Below are 22,676 nucleotides of genomic sequence, written 5' to 3'. Positions count from 1 at the left end.
TCAGCAACAAAGACCCCATTTTAGCCTAAATAAATAAATAAATTTTAGGAAGAAAAGAAACTAAGCAAATCCATGTAATGAAAAAAAAGATTTTTCAACTTTAACAAATATAGCACCCTGGTGCAGATGTTGACAGTGGGGAAGACTGTAGGTGTAAGGGCAAGAGACAGGGACTCTCTATACTTTCTGCTCAGTTTTGCTATGAACCTAAAACTGTTCTGAAATGTAAAAAAAAATTTAATCCCCTATACTCACTGCCAACTCTCAGATTTCTACCTCTAACCCAGGGCTCACATCTAGATGCTTGACTTTTATTCAACCATCTGCTCAACGTCTCCACTTGGTGATGAAAAAGGAATCCCATATTTTAAATGTCTAAAATCAAACAGCTGGTTTTCCCCATTTCAGCAAATATTCTATCAGTACTTTGATCAAAAGTTCTTGGAGTCCTCCTTGATTCTCCTCTGTCTCTCAAAACATCATCAGCAAATCTATTGGCTATACCTTTGAAAAATGCCCAGACTCTGATCCCTTCTCATCATCTCCACCTTTTTAGTTCAAGCAACTATCACCTTAAATTCGACTGCTACAAAAGACTCCTAGGGTTCTCCCTATTTCTCCCCATGCCTGCCTACTACTACAGGCATATTACACACAATAACCACAGCCACTTTTAATAACCAAAATCAAATAATGTCACTTTACTGTTTAAAATCTTTCAATGACTTCCTATTACATTTACAATCAAGTCCAAAACCCCACCTCTGGCCCATCCAGCCCCTGCTGAGAGCTGGGGGCTCATCTTCTACCTCTGGCCCCCTTCTCTCGATTCTCCATCGACTGTCTGAACGTGCCCAGTATGCCGTGGCTTGGCTGCCTCCACCTGGAACCCTCTTCCCCTGGATATCCCTCACTCTCTTCAGATTTCTGCTCAAATGCTTCCTCGTCAGACAGACATTCCCTGAGCATTCTCTACACTGAAAAGCTCCCATCATAGACATACCACGTCACTCTCTGTCCACTTACCAATACTTATTCCTCTTCATCTATCACCACCTAGTCTTCATGGAATCGATCTCTTTATTTATGATCTATCTACCTCCACTGGAAGGTCACTTCCTGAAGATCAGGGTCTATGTCTGGCCTAATCACCACTCTTCTCCAGCATCTAGCACTGTATAAATGATTTGGCATCAGTCGTCTTTTGGAACTCTTCTAAAATTCCTACACACAAAATTAATTGTTGTCTCCCAGGGATTTGTACATGAACTCTGTACAGAGTAAATGTCACCCCATAATATAATTAATTTCAGGAACTTGACTCTGTATCCTAGGTACAGGACACCGAATGGGGAATAAAAGCCACACCTTGCCAAGCTCAGAAGCCAGACTATCTGGATTCATATCCCAAATCCATTACTTATCAGTTGTGCAACTTTGGGCAACTTTCTCAATTGCCGTGCCTCTGTTTCCTCATGTATAAAATGGTAATAATAAAATTATACACTTCATTGTATTGTGAGGATTAAATGGGGTATAGAACTAGGGTTAGGGTTTAGACTTGTGCCTAACAGAGCAAATCACTCATTAAATATGAAATATTAGCAAAGATATCAGATGACAGGACACAATTAACAATCCTTGGCCAGCAATGCTACAGCCAAAGCCAAATACTTCACTGGCCTTAAACTTCTTGAGGGCCCTACTAGCTGAAGGGAATGATTTCTCTTTATTCCATAGTGCCTAGTATAATGCCTCAATACACGTATGTGGAAAGCTCAGAACTGAGGTAACTTTTTTTTAAAAAAGATGGCACAAGAAGTGAAGAGGAATGAATGAACCAGGAACCCAGACTTGATCAGTGCAAATAATCCTAATGAAAAAGAAATAGAAAAGAAAGAGAGTTAAGGACATTATGTAACTCAGATTCTGAAATCCTTTGTACAAGAAATGGAAGGAGGCCATGATCAACTTAAATGGAAACAAGGTGGTGGAAACATGCCAAAGAGTCAGGAAAGCAACAGACAGAGGAGCTTTTTTCACTGTGTTCAGAGCAAGAACAGGGAAGGCCAAGCCTACTGTTCAGGACAGATGGTGCGCTCCCACCAGATGACAGGAAGAAGGCAGAAGGCATCAGAAAAAGCAGTTTCCATTCCATCCACCAAGTATCATTACTAGGAAACTGCAGCCTCTCATCCATTAGACAGTCAGCGCATCGATGCAACGGCGGAAGTGAGAGGGCAGGCAGAATTACTCCATCTACAGAGCAGAAGATGGATATGTGGGAAGTTCACCCCACAGTGGTAGGTCTAAAATTAGAAGGCAGATTCTTATCAATAGTCTATAGTCTGTTTGGTGAGATAAACTGCTTTGAGAACTAATGATCTCCCTGGAAAATCTAAATCTATATTTTACAAATGCCTGTCTCTGAGAAAACAGGCTTCCCTGATAGCTCAGTTGGTAAAGAATCTGCCTGCAATGCAGGAGACCCCAGTTGGATTCCTGGGTCAGGAAGATCTGCTGGAGAAGGGATAAGCTACCCACTCCAGTATTCTTGGGCTTCCCTTGTGGCTCAGTTGGTAAAGAATTTACCTGCAATGTGGGAGACCTGGGTTCGATCCCTAGACTGGGAAGATCTCCTGGAGAAGGGAAAGGCCATCCACTCCAGTATTCTGGCCTGGAGAATTCCATGGACTGGATAGTCCATGGGGTCACAAAGAGTCAGACACAACTGAGCAACTTTCACTTTCACTGAGAAAACAGAAATCCTATTTCTGAGGGAATTACCTGGCAGTTCAGTGGTTAGGACTCTGCACTTTCAATGACAAAGGGCCCAAGTTCAATCCCTGGTCAGGGAACTAAGATTCCACTAACTGTACAGCATAGCCCACCCCCCCCCCCGCCCCCGCAAAAAAGGGGAAAAAAATCCTAATTCCATGATTTTGGAGGGATCTTGTAATTTAAGAAAAGCTGGGTTGAGTGTTTTATAAATAAATTCTGGAAAGGTACACAAAACACTGTCATCAAACAAAACTGGATCAGGAGGTCTCAGTTTCAGCAGTGATTACTTCTAACCCTGGGTAAGTCATTCTTTCTCTGAGCTTCAGTTCCCAATGGACTTGCTATGGGGTAGTAAATGAGATGGCCCATGTAAAGTAAATGGCATCATACCTGATACACAGAAAATCTCTGATAAACATTCGCTGTCATTGTTACTGTTACTAGTTTAACAGAAATAGAAAATGTGCAGTTAACAAAGGTAAGAAAAGGTGAGTTTACAAAGGTGAACCCTTAAACAGGGTTCTGTTTAAGCAATACAGACAAAATTAATCAATACAGACAAAATTAATCAATACAGACCTTTTATAAAAGCATTAATCCAGAAAGACCACTCAAAGTCACATTTCTGTCTCCATTACACTTCTGTCACGTGTTTTGAAAGTAACTCTTCTCATCCCCCCCGCTATTTCTTTTTTTCTTTTTTTGCAACTAGTAGCCAATCTAGGAAGTAGGGAAGAACACACACAGAAAAAATATCACCAGAGAAAGGAATCACCTGGGAGATATGGCCAAGCTTTGGAGTCAGATCAACAGGGTTTCAAATCCCAGGTCTACCACTCACCAGCTCTGAAATTTGGGACAGAGGACTTTTGCCTCTGTGAGCCTCAGTTTCTTCCCTCATTTATAAAATTGAAACAATAAAGAACCTCATAGCTTGTTGAGAAATCTTAATGGAGACACTGCATATAGAGAGCCTGGCAGTCAGTCCTTTTCCTAGTTGCTATCTAATTCTATAACACTAAAAAACATTTTCTCAAGGGAATCCTCATACACGGTGGAAATGCAAATTAGTATAGCCACTATGGAAAACAGTATAGAGGCTTCTCAAAACTCTAAAAAGAGAGCTACCATATGATCCAATAATCCCATTCCAGGGTGGGATTGGAAAAATATTCAGAAAAAACAAAAACTTTAATTCAAAAAGATACATACACCTCAATGTTCACACCAGTACTATTTATTAAGACAATAGCCAAGACATGCAAACAACAAAAATGCCCATCAACAATTGGCTTAAGAAGGTGTGGTATAAACATATATAATGGAATATTACTTAGCCATTAAAAAGAATGAAATATGACATTTGCAGTGATACAGATGGACCTAGAGAAGATCATGTTTAGTAAAGTAAAACAGAGAAAGACAAATACTACACACTATATGTGGAATATAAAAAACAATATAAATGAATCTATAAACGAAATAGAAACAGACTCACAAACATAGAAAACTTACGGTTACCAAAGAGAAGGGAGGGGACAAACTAGGTGTGTGGGATTAAAAGAAACAAACTACTGTACATAAGATAGATAAGCCACAGGATTTACTGTTTAGTACAAAGAATTTTTATATCTTGTCACAACCTATAACAGAATATAATTCAGAAAAAACTGAATCACTATTGTGAACAAACTATGCTACAATTAAAACATTTTTTCTCTCAAATTTAAGATGTAAGCAATCTAAACAACCTAGGAAAATATTCTCCTAAAATCATCTGGAGCTCAGTTCACAAATTTTATTGAGCATCTATTATATGCCAGGTTCAATTTTGAGGCAATGGAAACATATGAGAACAGAACAGATAGCCCACCTGTGGCTGCCTTGAAAATACACGCTTCACATCCTCAGCAAGTGCTAATAACTGACCCCAGCTATAGCAGCTTGACCCTCGTCACCACCTCTGCTCCATCGCCACACTTCTCTGGGGCTGTCCCCAGCCAATGGCTGAGTGAGCAGGGATATATGGAGACAAGACTCTTTTGACAGCACCTTTGACTTGAGGACTCACCGTCTCCGTTGTCAAAACCTTCTGAGCACTACTGCACGGCATTCTAGGACTTCCTATCATCTTCCTTTCTCCTTTCCAGGGATCAGACTCACAAGATAGTCCATAGCTCTCTCAGTCTCTTCACCTCACTCCCCATTTCTCCCACTTACAGTTTCCAAATAAATCAACTGCACTGTTTCTCGGAAACCAGTCCTAACACCCTATTCCTTACTGAGTTGGCATTCTAGTGAGGAAGACAGTAAACAAAATAATCAAATCAAATAAGTACAGACTGGCAAAGGTGTAGCAGAGAGAAGTCTTTGAAGTACTCTGTTTCCTATTAGTTCTGATGCTTATAAGAATCCATACATGAGTTAAAACTCATTGGCATATACACCAAAAAAAGGGAAATTTTACTGTATGCACACAAAAAATTTCAATGTAAAAATAAAATTATACTGTAAGAGTATTGAGAAGGAACTCACATTATTTAATTTAGAGTCCTATTTAATTTGTAACAAATTAAATATAATTTATCCTGGGGGGAAGGGTACATAATTTTTTTAATATACTTATTTATTTGGCCATGCCAGGTCTTAGTTGTAACATGAGAGCTCTTGGTTGTGGCATATGGGATCTAATTCCCTGACCAGGGAAAGAACCTGGGCCCTCTGCATTGGGAGCTCAGAATCTTAACCAATGGACCACCAGGGAAGTCCCCATAATTTTTTTAAATGTCAGGAAAATCTTAAATTTCACTCAGATTTTAATACAAGTATTGTAACTTTAAACTATTTTGTGTGTAACACAGAATAAAGCAAATGGGTTAATATATTAGTGTGATTAGAAACAAAGACTTTTAATAAAAAAGAAAGGCAAAATTGTAAAAATTACAAAATGTTCCATTTAAATTAGAAATATAAAGATGAACTCACAGGGACTTCCCTGGTGGTCCAGTGGTTAAGACTCTATGCTCCCAATGCAGGGGGCATGGGTTTGACTGGTCTGGGAACCAAGATTCTGCATGCCACGTGATGTGGCCAAAAAATAAAAATGAACTCATAATGTTTCAAAACAACTATTTCTTAGCTCCAACCACTAAAAAAAGTCTTAAAAGCAATGACATTTTAGCAGCAATAAACAAACCCAGTGCCCAACTTAGAACTTAAGTTCTAAGTACCACTTCTAACTAAAAGAAACCAGGTCTCCTTGGAGAAATGGACAGGTCTTGGGAGCAGGACAGGTGAAATAAATCTGGGGCTTCCAGTAATGCCAGAAAAGGAATACTCAACGACTAACAGGAGTGTATCAAAAGATCAAAGAAGCTCATTTAAACAGTCTGTCACTGACCAAGTTTGGGAACATTTTAGCACAAAAGAAAATAATGAATGTAACCGACTACAACAGCACGCTGAATAATCTCAGTCCTTAGTGATCTTTAAAAAGGGATAAAGAAAAAAAATGCTCTTCTTACAAAAAAACATCAGCTGTAACAATAAAACACTGCATGAGAGAGGTGAAAAAAATCACTATTCTTCCACTTCTGGTATAATAATTGATTGAAGTAAGGATTATCAATGGATGCTAAAAATCATTAGGTAAATGGTATAGGGAAACACTTAAGACATATTCCAAGGTACCCCCACAAATTACTTAGTTCTCTGACAGGGAAAAATACACTTTTAAGATGGTGGGAAACGGCAGACATTACTTTATCCAAGTGATAGACTGGAACAGAGAGTGGGATGACACAGCTTTATGCGTCCCCTGATGGGAGGCGACAGGAAGCACACAGCACTATCAGTCGACCATTCTGCAACACAATGTTTAACCTGAAGCCTAAACCTAACGTCTAGTTTACAGGAAATAGAGAATACAAGAAACAAGTTAAACTCGCTGTGAGAAAACAATGTGACCAACTCAGAAAGTGGAATATTCTACAACATAAATGTTGCTTAAAAATAATGCCATGAGGGTGTCTTCCGGCGGGAGCGAGGGGCAGCAGCGTATGGTGAAGGACACAGGCCGTGGAGTTTGAACCCCTTGAAAGATTGAAATCATGGCAGGTCCAGAAGCTGATGCCCAGTTCCATTTCACTGGTATCAAAAAATATTTCAACTCTTACACTCTCACAGGGAGAATGAATTGTGTGCTGGCCACATATGGAAGTATTGCTTTGATAGTCTTATACTTCAAGTTAAGGTCTAAAAAAACTCCAGCTGTGAAAGCAACATAAACAGATTCTGAACTGTACATTATCTGTTAAGTTCCGATGCCTGAAGAAGCTAATGTCAACTCATCATGTGATACTCAATTTGTACAATAAATTATGAACCTGGAAAAAAAAATAATAATGCCATGAAAGGCAAAGAGTAGGGGAGGGGAGAAGGATTATCATGGAATAAAAGTAACTAAAGAGACATAAATCTGAATAGGTTCTGGATGTTAGACATTATGAAATTATTGCTAATTGTACACTTAGTTACATTACAATAAGTATATAAAGTACGCTGGGTACATATATTAACAACTGGTGAATACAGGTGGGAGGCAGAGTGGTCACTGCACTATTTTCTGAACTTTTGATTATGTTTAAAATCTCTTCATAATGAAAAGCTGAAACTCGGGGCTTCCCTGGTGATCCCATGGTTAAAACTCTGTGCAATTTCCAGTAAAACTGAAAATGTGTTTATCATGTTACTTAACAAATTCACTGGAGTAGGGCTTCTCAGACTGACTGCAGTACATTGTAAAATCAGTAGATTGTACAATAAATTAATGGTTCACAACCAGCAGTTTTGTGTGTATATTAGGAAACAAGAGTATATTGCATGTATTTAGGTTAAGGACTGTCTCACAAAAGTTTTGCTTCTTTTAAATTTATATTGTGTATACGGCAAGTACTACACTGTCTTTCTTTAAAATATTTCTTATACTAGATTATGGTCAAAAAGTTTGAAAGCCATTACCCAAGAAATATCCATGCACATGTGCACAAAGAGATATTATAGAAATGTTCAGGGTAGCACTGTGTATAAAGGGAAGAACTAGAATCTAAATGTCCATCAGTACAAGACTAAATTAACAAAATTCATGCAGTGGAACTCTATACAGAAATGAGGACAAATATCTATGCCAATACAGGTAAATCACAAAAACACGAAATACAGAAAAGAAACAAACAATATGAGAACACTTACATGAATTTTTTAAAAACACCCAAAGTGATGCTAACTAGATTATTTATGGATACATACACTAAAAATGTAAATCATGGGAAGGACAGCACTAACTACAGGATGCTGGCTGCCTCTAAGGAAGGCAAGAGTGGAATTGAATTGGAAAGGGCATAAAAGATACTACCATTACACCAGGAACATTTCATGTCCTTTATTTTTTAAAATATAAATAAAACAAAAGTGTTAAAATTCAGTAATTCTGAGTGACAAGTACACAGATTATTTTATGGTTAGCTGTACTTTTGAACATTTTCAATATTTTAATTTTTTCTCCAAATCTAAAAAGAATTCTTTCTCTTGATTAAGCTGCCTTAAAAATTACTGAGGGAAACCAAAAAAGGGAAATAACTACAGAAACAAGCAGGTGTTCAAAGGGTCTAATTCTTATATCGAATCTCCCAGCCCCAAAAGGCAGCAGAGACATATTTTATCCCATTTCCCCTGCTTCTCTTCCCACCTTCTCCTTCTAAACACCAGGGGCTGGTCAGCCTGTCTGTTTTGACACTCAAAAGCACTACAGTCTTCCTTATGAAAACTCACAGAAAGGTCTGAATTTTGAAATCCTCACTTTCACTTTAAGCATAAACAAAAGACTAAACTCTAGGATATCCTCAACAACAACCACCACTTTACAGTTTACAAGGTCTTTCCCCACACATCCTGTTATTCGATTCTCAGAAAAACTCTTGTTGAGGTCGGTATTACTAATACCCACATTTACAGATGAAGCTGATGCTCAGAGTGGCTAATTACCAACCAGAGGTCATGAGTCAATGACAAAGTCGGGACTACAACCTCTCAGTTTCTGAACCTAATCATCCCTATGATGTGATGACTAAGTTTCAACCGTACAACAACACACCCAGAAAACAGGAGGGGTTGTTTGCAACACACAAACTGCTCTGATCTACCCCCCTTTTCTTCATTCTTCCATCTCTGATCTTTCAGACAAGCAGCCAAGAATAAGTTGCCACTAATAACTCTTCCCTTCCCTGTAGCCACTTCCTGCTTCTTCTTCCCGTAACTCCTCCAGATGAACAGGCAGAAAAGGGAAACACATATAACTAGACAGTTCCCTCAACATAGGAATCCCAGCACCAAAGAGAAAGATATTACCACAGCTCTAGACTTAAGAGTCAGGGAGCAGGAACACACTACAGAAAAGCCTAGGCTACCCCTCTTTATCAGTGCTGGCACATGTCCTTTACTGAAGGGATTTAATTAACAGAAAAATGTAAAAGTACCAGTTTTTTAATCGGTCCCGGGCTTCCAACTGGGCTCCCACTTCAAAGCTGATTCCTCGTCTGTTAGGTGGATGCTTTGTCATTTTCAGTCATCAACGGGGCTGCTTTTATTCTCCTGAAAAAGCCAATTAAATATTTATGAAACTTAGGCAAAGTCTGCCCAGAGTAGAGTATCACTCACTACACATAAAAGACAAACAGGCATTATTCAAAACACAGAGCTCCAGGAACCCGCGTCAGCACCCTGCTCTACTCCTGCCCTCATCCTAGGCCAGGTGTGCCCTCCACTGGCTCCTCCTCTATCACACAGCAGCTTGTATCTCTGGAACTGGAAGGAGTGCTCAGTTGCTCCAGTCATGTCCAACTCTTGGCAACCCCACGGACTGTAACCCCCAGGCTCCTGTGTCCACGAGACTATACAGGCAAGAATACTGGAGTAGGTTGCTATGCCCTCCTCCAAGGGATCTTCCTGCCCCAGGGATGGAACCTGTGTCTCTTACGTCTTCTGCATTGGCAGGCAGGTTCTTTACCTCTAGCGCCACCTGAGAAGCCCCCAATACTGCTTACCAAGGATTCACCTGTAAGGGGGACTCCTCAGAACATCAAAGAAAAACAGTCACTCAGAAGTAAATTTAATCATTTGCTGAAGACAAATGATAACAAACATCTGCTGAGAGACTACAGAAAAACAGTCCTCAAGACCAAAAGAGACACAATTCCTGGCCTCCTCACTGGAAAAGACTGATGCTGGGAGGGATTGGGGGCAGGAGGAGAAGCGGACGACAGAGGATGAGATGGCTGGATGGCATCACCGACTCGATGGACATGAGTGTGAGTGAACTCCGGGAGTTGGTGATGGACAGGGAGGCCTGGCGTGATGCAATTCATGGGGTCGCAAAGAGTCAGACACGACTGACCGACTGAACTGAACTGAACTGAACTGAAGCCTCCAGTCTACTGGGGGTGGGGGTGGGGGTGGCTGGAAATGTAGCCAGTAAAACAAAGGACTTAACTGCAAACTGCAACTGCTATGAATTTTAAGGGCTACAAAGGAAGGAAACAAAAGCTGAACTCTGATTTCTGGTCCTTTACTTTTGGAAGGCTGGACAAGAAATGTCTATGTATTCATTCTTTCTTCTATTTTCTTCTTCAGTAAATTCTGACAAACTGGGATTGGTGATCATTGTCCATATGAGTAAAATTGATCTTTAGGGGCTAGTGGTGGTTTTGCTGGAGATATAGCCACTCTGAGCTCTTGGGGCACTTGAGCAGGCCACCTCCATAGCAAGGCCAACCCCCAGTAAATTGTCTCCCACTGAACTTTGGATCCCAACAGCCTACACTGCCTAAGCAATGCCAGAGCACTCCTCAGGGCAATAGCTGCCTCATATCACAAGGGCAATCTTTGTAATAGATGGACGAGGAGTAATCACAGAAGTGGGTCCTCATATCTAATGTGTACATACCATCACATTTTCTTGCAATATATTACATTAAAAAGCAGGGTGTAAAATTATATCCCCCTGCACTCACAGTAAAACTCATGTGCATTAAAAAAAAAACAACTGCAAGAAAAAAAACAGGTTGTAAGTGATCTCTCCCTCTTAAACAGTTTCCTAAATTTACAATTTTTCACAATGGAAATTTCCCATGAGGAAAAAAAGATGTACAGGATGAGCTATCCATTATATTAAACAACTCGTTCCAAAGGGCTGATATCAGGGAACACATAAAGCAAATACCAGAGTAAGACAGGAACAGTTGACAGTTTCAACTGAAAAGCTATGTCAAACAAGAGAATTTGGATGATATGGACCCTAGGAAAGGGCAAGTCAGAGGTCTGACTAGCTATACTTCACTCTCCAGGAAAATGAGATATCAAACCTAACGTTAAGTAAAAAGTCTTCATTTTGACGTGCCTGAAAAAGCACCTCAAATTATCTTTTTGACTTCATGCACACCAAGTAATATTCAGATTGACAGTTTTGCCTCTCACATTATATGAAAAGATGATGGCACACAAGAAGAAAGAGTGGCACTGAGAACTCACCAGAGCAGCTAGTATGTATTAGACTTCATGCAGGGAGACAGTTCCCTTTTAGAGATGGCATTAATGTAATAGGATTAAATTATTGGCCTTTAATCCTCAACCCTACCCCTTATTATCAGAATGAATTTGGGTGAATTACTTAAGATCAGAATTTGTTTCCTCTCCCTAAAATGGGGATGGTGATACCAGGTACCTATCTCCAGGCAGTGGGTGTGAAGACTAAATGAGATAATCCATTTAAGGAATGGTGTAAGGACTATATAGTTAGCAGCTAATTATAATCCTACTATCACATAAGAAGAAATTTGGTTTAAAGTAACTGGGCTAAGGTTCTGGTGCTAAGTGACCAGCCCCAGAACAAAAGCGCAGATCTGCTTGATTTCTGAATTAATTCTTTTATCACACAGCTTCCCTAAGGAGCCCTTCCATTAAAATACAGGAGTGTGGGAACAAGGCAATGAATGAAAATGAGCAAATTATTCTTAATGGCTCAAGAAAACTAATTCCTCTTGAGGTGGGATTGTTGAAGGTCTTCCTTATCATGAACTGAAACAGGTTTCATTGTAACTCTGACCCATTTATTTGAAGCTCCACTCTGATATCAGTCAGAACAAGACTAAGGACTATCTGACTTTTATGTCCCATGCCCAAATCCCTCCACTCCTCTGGGATGGCAGAGTTTGTTTTTAAATTTCACATTAATTTATTCAAATAATCATTAGTGAGCACTATCAGAAAGGCACTGTGCTGGAAATCAGGACTCAGAAATCCAACTCAGTCCCAGCTCCTGTCCACCCAGGAAGACAAACACACACACTGAGAAGAGATGAAGGAGCTCTAACAAAGGGCAAAGGGAGGGATGACCATCTCAAAGTCTCAATTTAACTTGACAACATCTACCAAAGAATAAAAAATAGTTCAAGACAGAAGTAGGAATTAAGAAGATTATATAAGTTTTTACTTCTTACATTTAAACACACATTTTTCTCAAGCTACAAGAGGGCTAAGATTCTGTAGCTTTTAACTTATGCATTCTTCAGGGCCTTAGATTTTTTTCTTCCAAAAAGTTCTAGTTCCAAAATAGGAAGAGGAAATATGTTCAATAAAGACACCCAGGAAAACTATGAGAAAAAAAATCTGATGCAATCTGTACCCATATATGATTCCATTTTAAAGACCCTGGCAGGACTTCAAACTACTCCTTTACATTCGAATTTCCCTACAGGGAATTCCCTGGTGGTCCAGTGGTTAGGGGTCATGGGCTTAATCCCTAGGGGGAACTAAGTTGCCATGCAGCAAGGTCAAAAAAAATTTTTTAATTAAAAATAAAATAAAAAACCAAATTACCCTACAATGTGTGCTCACTGCTCCACAGGAGACAAGAGAGCCTAGTTTATTTCCTTAAATACAGCAGTTGCAGTCAATGCCCTTGTGTCAATGATAATGAAAGCTTTAAATGTATACTGTGTAATATAGTTTAAAGGGCACTTTCACAAACAACAAACTTAAGAGAAAATAACTTCAACACATATGACCAAAGGGCTAACTTACTTTACTAACAAGGAGTGCATATAAACCAAGAACAAAAGAGCCAAACAACTCACTTAAAAACGAGCAAAATGCAAGAACTGGCAGATTTCCAGGTAGGGAAGGGAGAGGCTTGTGGGAAAGGGAGGCAGGAATAATACAAAGATCTAATAACCATATGATTGTATTATCCTTATCCATATAACATCATCCTAAACTAAAGGAAATGCAAATCAAAGTAACAACTTTTCACTCTTCAGGCTAATAATTTCAACATAAAATACCCAGTGCTGTCAGGGATGAGGAAAAATGCTTATACTCTGTTGGTAGAAGCATAAATTGGAAAATCTTATCTAGAGACAACTTGGCACTATCTACAAATATGCAAATACCCACAACCGAACAGACCCATAGCAAGCAACATCCTACAGACACATCCCCCAAAGTCTGCCAAATTACTTGTGAGGATGAACAATAAATTTCTGCAATTAAAATGACCATCAAAAGAGGCCCATTTAAATGAATTATGGCCATCTATACAACAGAATGTGGTACAGCTATTAAAAGGTAAAATGGTAAGCTGTAGATGCTGATATGGAGCCATTTGCAAAATACACTGTCAAGTAAAAAAAGCATGGTGTAGAGGGAGGTATATAGTATTACCCCTTTAATACAAATAAACATATATACAGACAGATCTATTATATGCATATTCTATGCACGTTTCTTCCCTCTAAGAAGGAACAAAATAACTGTTCAGTAGTTACCTTAATGAAAGGAATAGAGCAAGAAAATTTAACTTCTCATTTTTAAACTTCTTTATTGTTTGAATTTTCTAACCTTAAGAATATCTACTACTGTGGGTAAGAATCCCTTAGAAGAAATGGAGTGGCCCTCAAAGTCAACAAGAGTCTGAAACACAGTATTTGGGTGCAGTCTCAAAAATGACAGAATGGAATTGTGTTCGCAGCCGCCGCTGCGCCGCCGTCGCTCTCCAATGCCAGCGCCACCTCTAGCTCGCCAAGCTCCAGCCAAAGGAGAAGGGGGGTAGTAAGGAGGTCTCTATACCATGGCTCGCAAAAAGCAGACTGCCCGCAAATCCACCGGTGGTAAAGCACCGAGGGAGCAACTCGCTACAAAAGCAGCTCTCAAGAGTGCGCCCTCTACTGGAGGGGTGAAGAAACCGCATCATTACAGCCCTGGTACTGTGGCACTCCGTGAAATTAGACGTTATCATGAGTCCACTGAACTTCTGATTCGCAAACTTCCCTTCCAGCGTCTGGTGCGGGAAATTGCTCAGGACTTCAAAACAGATCTGCGCTTCCAGAGTGCAGCTATTGGTGCTTTGCAGGAGGCAAGTGAGGCCTATCTGGTTGGCCTTTTTGAAGACACCAACTTGTGTGCTATCCATGCCAAACGTTTAACAATTATGCCAAAAGACATCCAGCTAGCACGCTGCATACGTGGAGAACGTGCTTAAGAATCCACTATGATGGGAAACATTTCATTCTTTATTTAAAAAAAAAAAATCTTCTTCCTGCTATTGGTAGTTCCGAACGTTAGATATTTTTTTTCCATGGGGTCAAAAGGTACCTAAGTATATGATTGCAAGCGGAAAATAGGGGTCAGAAATCATGTATTGGCAGTTTTTCCATTTTCATTTGTGTGTGAATTTTTAATATAAATGTGGGGACATAAGCATTAACAAAAGTTAAAATGTTTCAGTGAACAAGTTTCAGCAGTTCAACTTTATAACAATTACAAATAAACCTGTTAAATTTTTCTGGACAATGCCAGCATTTGGATTTTTTTTAAAACAAGTAAATTTCTTATTGACTGCAACTAAATGGTGTTTGTAGCATTTTTATCATGCAGTAGATTCCATCCATTCACTATACTTTTCTAACTGAGTTGTCCTACATGCAAGCACATGTTTTTAATGTTGTCTGTCTTCTGTGCTGTTCCTATAAGTTTGCTATTAAAATACATTAAACTATAAAAAGAAAAGACAGAATGATCCCTGTTTGTTTCCAAGGCAAACCATTCAATATCACAGTAATCCAAATCCATGCCCCAACTACTAACGCCAAAGAAGCTGAACAGTCCTATGAAGACCTACAAGACCTTCAAGAACGTCATTTTCAATATAGGGGATTGGAATGCAAAAGTAGGAAGTCAAAAGATACCTGGAGTAACAGGCAAATTTGGCCTTGGAGTACAAAATGAAGCAGGGCAAGTGCTAACAGAGTTTTGCCAAGAGAACGCATAGGTCATAACACCCTCTTCCAACAACACAAGAGATGACTCTACACATGGACATCACCAGATGGGCAATATGGAAATCAAATTGATTATATTTTTTGCAGCCAAAGATGGAGAAACTATACAGTCAGCAAAAACAAGACAAGGAGTTGATTGCGGGTCAGATCATGAACTCCTTTTTGCAAAATTCAGAATTAAATTGAAGAAAGTAGGAAAGACCACTAGACCATTCAGGTATGACCTAAATCAAATCACTTATGATTATACAGCAGAAGTGACAAATAGATTCAAGGGATTAGATCTGATAGACAGAGTGCCTGAAGAACTATGGACAGAGGTTCGTGACACTGCATAGGAGGCAGTGATCAAGACCATCCCCAAGAAAAAGAAGTGCAAAAAGGCAAAACGGTTGTCTAAGGAGGCCTTACAAATAGCTGAGAAAAGAAGAGAAGTGAAAGGCAAAGGAGAAAAGGAAAGATTTAAGCATCTGAATGCAGAGTTCCAAAGAATAGCAAGGAGAGATAAGAAAGCCTTCCTCAGCAATCAAGGCAAAGAAATAGAGGAAAACAACAGAATGGGAAAGACTAGAGATATCTTTAAGAAGATTAGAGATACCAAGGGAACATTTCATGCAAACATGGGCACAATAAAGGACAGAAATGGTATGGACCTAACAGAAGCAGAAGATATTAAGAGGTGGCAAGAATACACCAAAGAGCTACACAAAAAAGACCTTAATGACCCAGATAACCACAATGGTGTGATCACTCACCTAGAGCCAGACATCCTGGAGTCCGAAGTCAGGTGGGCCTTAGGAAGCATCACTATGAACAAAAGTAGTGGAGGTGATGGAATTCCAGTTGAGCTATTTCAAATTCTAAAAGATGATGCTGTAAAAGTGCTACACTCCATATGCCAGCAAATTTGGAAAACTCGGCAGTGGCCACAGGACTGGAAAAGGTCAGTTTTCATTCCAATCCCAAAGAAGGGCAATGCCAAAGAATGCTCAAACGACCCCACAATTGCACTCATCTCACATGCTAGCAAAGTAATGCTCAAAATTCTCCAAGCTAGGCTTCAACAGTATGTGAACCAAGAACTTCCAGATGTTTATGCTAGATTTATAGAAAAGGCAGAGGAAACATCAAATTGCCAACATCCGTTGGAAAACAGCAAAAGCAAGAGAGTTCCAGAAAAATATCTACTTCTGCTTTATTGACTACAGCAAAGCCTTTGACTGTGTAGATCACAACAAACTGTGGAAAATTCAAGAGGTGGGAATACCAGATCATATTACCTGCCTCCTGAGAAATCTGTATGCAAGTCAAAAAGCAACAGTTAGAACTGGATATGGAACAACAGACTGGTTCCGAATTGGGAAAGGAGTACCTCAAGGCTGTATACCATCACCTGTTTATTTAACTTCTATGCAGAGTACATCATGCAAAATGCCAGGCTGGATGAAGCACAAGCTAGAATCAAGACTGCCGGGAGAAATATCAATAACCTCAGATATGGAGATGACACCCTTATGGCAGAAAGTGAAGAGGAACTAAAGAGCCTCTTGATGAAAGAGGAGAGTGAAAAAGTTGGCTTGAAGCTCAACATTCAGAAAACTAAGATCATGGCATCTGGTCCCATCACTTCATGCCAAATAGATGGGGAAACAATGGAAACAGTGAGAGACTTCATTTTCTTGGGCTCCAAAATCACTGCAGGTGGTGATGGCAGCCATGAAATTAAAAGACGTTCGCTCCTTGGAAGGAAAGCTATGATAAACCTAGACAGCATATTACAAAGCAGAGACGTTAGTTTGCCAACAAAGGTCCGTCTAGTCAAAGCTATGGTTTTCCAGGAGTCATGTATGGATGTGAGAGTTGGACCATAAAGACATCTGAGTGCTGAAGAATTAATGCTTTTGAACTGTGATGTTGGAGAAGACTCTTGACAGTCCCTTGAACTGCAAGAAGATCAAACCAGTCCATCCTAAAGGAAATCAGTCCTGAATATTCATTAGAAGGACTGATGCTGAAGTTGAACCTCCAATACTTTGGCCACCTGATGTGAAGAAGATTCACTGGAAAAGACCCGGATGCTGGGAAAGACTGAAGGCGGGAGGAGAAGGGGATGACGGAAGATGAGATTGTTGGGTGGCATCACCAACTCGATGGACATGAGTTTGAGCAGGCTCCGGGGGTTGGTGATGGACAGGGAAGCCTGGTGTGCTGCAGTCCATGAGTCGGACACAACTGAGCCACTGAACTGAACTGAAGAACGTACTTCTTGGGCTTCCCTGATGGCTTAGTGGTAAAGAATCTGCCTGCCAATGCAGGAAACATGAGTTTGATTCCTGGTCCAGGAAGAGCCTACATGCCTCAGAGCAACCTACCCCGTGCACAACTACTGAGCCTGTGCTCTAGAGTCCTGGAATGGCACCTACTGAACCCCACGCACCCTGGAGCTCATGCTCCACCACAAGAGAAGCCATCGTAATGAGAAACCTGCACACTGCCACCAGACATTAGCCCCAGCTCACAACTAGAGAAAAGTCCTTGCAGCAACGAAGACCCAGCACAGCCAAAGATTAATTAATTAATGTAATTATTTTTAAAAAAAGAATGTGTATCTTGGGACTTCCCTGGTGGCCCAGTGGTTAAGACTCTGCTCTTCCACAGCAGGGGAAATGTGTTAGATCTCTGGTCAGGGAATTAAGCTCCCGTATGTCATGTGGTATGGGGAGAAAATAAAAAAGATCTGCAAAGCCTCTGTATGTCTAGCACAAAGTAGGTGTTCAAAAGACAGCAGCAGAATTTTCTGAATTCATAATATATTTATAGTTAATGTATTGACATGGACTCTGGATTTTATTTTGGGAGAGGTTTAAGAGTACTGTAGTCATGGTAACTGGAGGCCCTGCCCTCAGCAACCCTAATGTGCTAGAGAGAAGAGACTAAAGACTTAAAATAACAATGAATTTGTGATAGGTGGGCAGGGAACAAGACCTTTCAACGAGTTGGCTCTCATCAGGATTAAGAGAAAATAAACTCTGAAAAGACTGGCAACCTCCAGAAACTACAGAATGGGCTTTACAATAACCTAATAGTGCTTACACTAGGCTTGCAATTCAATCTCCATTAAAGAATGATGGTGCCTTTTAAAGTTAATGTACACCTCACACCAGCCGAAATGGCTATCATCAAAAAATCCACAAACAGTAAATGCTGGAGAGGGTGTGGAGAGAAAGGAATCCTCCTACACTGTTTGTGGGAATGTAAACTGGTTCAGCCACTAGGGAGAGCAGTATGGAGATTCCTTAAAAAACTAAAAACAGACCTACCAAATGACCCTGCAATCCCACTCTTGGGCGTGCATCCGGAGAAGAGCATGGTCTGAAGACACACGCACCCCAGTGTTCAGTGGGGCAATGTTTACAATAGCCAGGACATGGAAGCAACCTAAATGTCCATCGACAGAGGAAGGGATAAAGATGATGTAGTGCATATAACATTATCCAGCCATTAAAAACAGAAGAAATAATGCCATTTGCAGGAACATGGGTGAACCTACAGACTGTCATACTAAGTCAGACAAAGAAGGATAACTGTCCTATGACATCCCTTATGTGTGGAATCTAAACATAAATGATACAAATGAACTTCTTTATAAAACAGAAACAGATTCACAGGCTAAGAGAAAGAACTTATGGCTGCTGGGTGAGGGATGGGGGGAAAGGATAGTTTGGGAGTTTGGGATCAACATATACCCACTGCTGTATTTAAAATGGATAAACAACAAGGTCCTGCTGTACCGCACAGGGAACGCAGCTCATGTTATGTGGCAGTCTGGATGGGAGGGGAGTTTGCGGGAGAATGGATACATACATATGTATGGCTGAGGTTCCTGCTCCCCCCCACCCCCTCCCCCGCCAACTACCTGAAACTATCACAACACTGTGAACCTGCTACACTCCAATACAAAATAAAAAGTTTAAAAATATATAAAAAACAAAACAAGAAAAAAATAAACTTAATGTAACCCCCTTTCAAAGTGAAGGACACTTCAAGTGAAAGACCAGCTTAAATCTATATGCCTCCTTCATTCAGTATTTACTGAAAGCCAGCTCTGTGCCGGGGAAGGCAACGGCACCCGACCCCAGTACTCTTGCCTGGAAAATCCAATGGACGGAGGAGCCTGGTGGGCTGCAGTCCATGGGGTCGCTAAGAGTTGGACACGACTGAGTGACTTCACTTTCACTTTTCACTTTCATGCATTGGAGAAGGAAATGGCAACCCACTCCAGTCCTCTTGCCTGGAGAATCCCAGGGATGGGGGCGCCTGGTGGGCTGCCGTCTATGGGGTCGCACAGAGTCGGACACGACTGAAGCAACTTAGCAGCAACAGCAGCAGCAGCTCTGTGCCAGGGCCCCGAGATAGACAGCAAGATGACAGGACACCCCTGGCCCTGTTCTCTAGCAGGGAAGGCAAAATAGGACAACACATATGCAGGTAAGATCATTTCTGGGAGGGTAAGCTCTGTAGCAGAAAACCCAATGAAACGACGTGAGCCAGTTGACGTGGCAGGATCCTTTAGATAAGGCTGTTAGAACTCTGAGGAGCTGAGGTCTGAGCAGAGATCTAAATGACAAGGAGACAGCTATGTACAGATATAGGGGGGAAAGAATTCTAGGCAGAGAGGAAGTCCTAGAGGCAAGGTGTCTCAGCAGGAATGAGCTTCCCTCCCAATCCCCCACAGCCCTGAGCCTAGGAGGTGGAAACGCTGGCTGCAACCCTGCAGCCTGACTACCGTCCCAGAAGAGCACAGGTCCAGGGACAACTACAACTCACAGGAGGAAGCTTCCAAGGGGACTCTTCCAAAGTTCTGTCTTGGAGGAAAGCCAGGCAGTACTTAGGGATGGGAGCAGTCAGGTTTCAGACTCAGATTCTGACCAATCCCGGCTCCACCCATTGCCTGCTAAGTGAAGATGAGAAAAATCACTGAGCCTCCCTGTTTGCCCTTCTATAAAGAGAGGACTAATAACCCCTACCTCCTGGGGTTGTGAGGCTAAGCGAGCTAATGGATGTCAAGTGCTCAGGATAGTACACACCAAATATTCAATATTGGTGATAAAATGGCTATGTGGTAGTAGTAGCACTAGCAAAAAGATACACAAAGGATTACGGTCACTGTTATTACGCAACATTAACAAACAGTATTCAATATAACGAACATAGAAGAGCACATCTAGGGATTTCCCTGGCGGCCCAGGGGTTAAGAATCCACCTGCCAATGCAAGGGACACGGATTCGATCCCTGGTCTGGGAATTAAGATCCCACATGCAACTAAGCCCTTGTGTCACAACTACTGCCCTCAAGGTCTAGAGCCCAGGCTCCACGAGAGAAGCCACTGCAACCAGAAGCCCATGTAGCATAACTAGAGAGTAGCCCCACTTGCTGCAAATAAAGAAGGCCCATGAGCAGCAACAAAGACCCAGCACAGTCAAAAAATATATATATATTTTTTTTAAAGAGCACATCCATAGTCCTAGAGAACTGACAAGTTGTTTCAAGTAGGAGCAATGGCCCCTCCATCATTAATTTCTCAATGACACAGAGTCTAAAGCCAATCATTACCACTCCCTCAGGCTTGCCCAAATCACACTGAAAGAATTGGATTAGCCTCTTTTACTTGAGAGGGTAGAGAAGGAAACAAGGGAAGAAGGGAGGAAAGGAAGGAGGAAGAAAGAAAAGAAGCTAAAAAAAAATTCCCTTACCCTCTTCCCAGATACTTGAAATGCTTTCTCTAGAAGTCTTTTTCTACCACAATTAAAATTCAGACAGACAACAAACACAGGTTGAGCTTACATCTTCTGAATTACTGAGAATGAACTGGTTAAATGAGGGGCTCTTCCCAGAAACAGTGGAAAGGAGCCCAGGCTTAACTCCAGAACATATTTGCTGAATGACTGACCTTTGGCACATTACTCAACCTCGCTGAGCTAATCATCTTACCCTCACAAGTTCCTTCTCCTTTTCTCCCCATCACAGTTTGAGGTCCCAAGACTGGCCAATGTGCCAAGCCAGGAACATGGGCATTGCCTTCACATCTCACTCTCAGTCACCATTTTGTCACACCTACTAGGTTTCTCCCACTATCCAGTGGCTCTAATCCAATTATTGCAACAACTCTGGCTTCCCAGGTGGCGCTAGTGGTAAAGAACTTGCCTGCCAAAGCAGAGAAGTGAGTTATAATGCCTGGGTCAGAAAGATCCCCTGGAGGAGGCCATGGCAACACACTCCAGTATTCTTGCCTGGGAAATCCCATGGACAGAGGAGCCTAGCAGGCTACAGTCCATACGGTCACAGAGAGTCTCACACGACTGAACACACAAACGCAACAACTCTTAGTGGAGCTCAAAACCTCCAGCCACATGCTCCCTGGATCCAAATCAATACTGTCTTATAAGCTGACCTCTGAGTGGTTATTTTATGAGAGACACTATTTTAAGTGCTTTATATATACATCATCTCATTTAGTATCTACCTCATGGTTCTGTGATGAGAATTATTATTATTGTCATTTTAGAGTTGAAAAAACGAAGGTTCAAAAAGTAAGCTGCCCAAATGACAAAGCTACCAAGTACTGGGGGCAAGGAATTGAATGAATCCAGGTAATCTGACTAGTCAACGAACTGTGGCTACTCTTTATCAGTGCTGCTGCTGCTGCTGCTGCTGCTGCGAAGTCGCTTCAGTCATGTCCGACTCTGTGCGACCCCATAGATGGCAGCCCACCAGGCTCTGCCATCCCTGGGATTCTCCAGGCAAGAACACTGGAGTGGGTTGCCACTGCCTTCTCCAATGCATGAAAGTGAAAAGTGAAATTGAAGTCGCTCAGTCGTGTCTGACTCTTAGCGACCCCATGGACTGCAGCCCACCAGGCTCCTCCGCCCATGGGATTTTCCAGGCGAGAGTACTGGAGTGGGGTGCCATTGCCTTCTCCATCATCAGTGCTACTACACTAATATTTCTAAAGTATAAATCTGATCATAAGACACCTCTGTTTAAAACTTCAGGTTATATCTCAATTACATCTGAAAAAAAAAAAAAAACCACCTCAGTAGTTCCCCTACAGAAAAGAGTTCAAACTACTCAGAGTAGCATCAAGGCCTCCAATGAGTTAGCAATTATGACCAAGTCAAACCACGGGCTGTTAAACATGGGAACTTAAAAGAAGTCGAGCAGACAATCAGCAGAGGGCCAACGGCACATGGTGGTCATAAGCCAGAATTCTAAAGAGACTGCTGGGTTTGACCCCCAGCTCCACCATTTTCCAGATAGCCTTGCACAAGTCATTTCCTCTCTGAGCCTCAGGCTACTCCTTTATTAAATGGGGATAGTACCAGTACTTACTTCATATCTTCCTATAGGTGCTGTGAAGATAAAAATTACTTAACACAGGGATTTCCCTGGTGGTCCAGTGGTTAAGAAACCCTGCTTCCAGGACAGGGGACACAGATTTGATCCCT

The 22,676-nt window shown here is 41.2% G+C and overlaps 3 protein-coding genes across 8 annotated transcripts in view; 2 read left to right on the top strand and 1 right to left on the bottom strand.

Moving 5' to 3' along the window:
- PHF20 (PHD finger protein 20) overlaps window positions 1-22,676 on the bottom strand; it is a 135,799-nt gene that overhangs the window by 104,213 nt on the left and 8,910 nt on the right. For all 6 annotated transcript variants that reach the window (XM_069548459.1, XM_069548453.1, XM_069548456.1 and 3 more), the window contains one exon: window positions 9,315-9,429. Coding sequence is in view for 5 of the 6 variants with exons in the window: in XM_069548453.1 (XP_069404554.1) it covers window positions 9,315-9,397 (83 nt within the window). In the remaining variant the exon portion in view is untranslated. The remainder of the gene's footprint in view (window positions 1-9,314; window positions 9,430-22,676) is intronic.
- Window positions 6,812-7,163, top strand: LOC138417707 (ATP synthase membrane subunit K, mitochondrial). The gene has a single exon (XM_069548464.1). It carries the CDS (start codon window positions 6,891-6,893, stop codon window positions 7,065-7,067), a length of 177 nt encoding a protein of 58 aa, XP_069404565.1. The 5' UTR covers window positions 6,812-6,890; the 3' UTR covers window positions 7,068-7,163.
- LOC138417706 (histone H3.3A-like) lies at window positions 13,961-14,410 on the top strand. Its single transcript, XM_069548463.1, has one exon. It carries the CDS (start codon window positions 13,961-13,963, stop codon window positions 14,369-14,371), a length of 411 nt encoding a protein of 136 aa, XP_069404564.1. The 3' UTR covers window positions 14,372-14,410.

The sequence above is a fragment of the Ovis canadensis genome, chromosome 13 (genome assembly GCF_042477335.2).
Source record: "Ovis canadensis isolate MfBH-ARS-UI-01 breed Bighorn chromosome 13, ARS-UI_OviCan_v2, whole genome shotgun sequence".
NCBI classification, from domain to species: Eukaryota; Metazoa; Chordata; class Mammalia; order Artiodactyla; family Bovidae; genus Ovis; species Ovis canadensis.
This window is presented reverse-complemented; position numbering and strand designations above follow the sequence as displayed.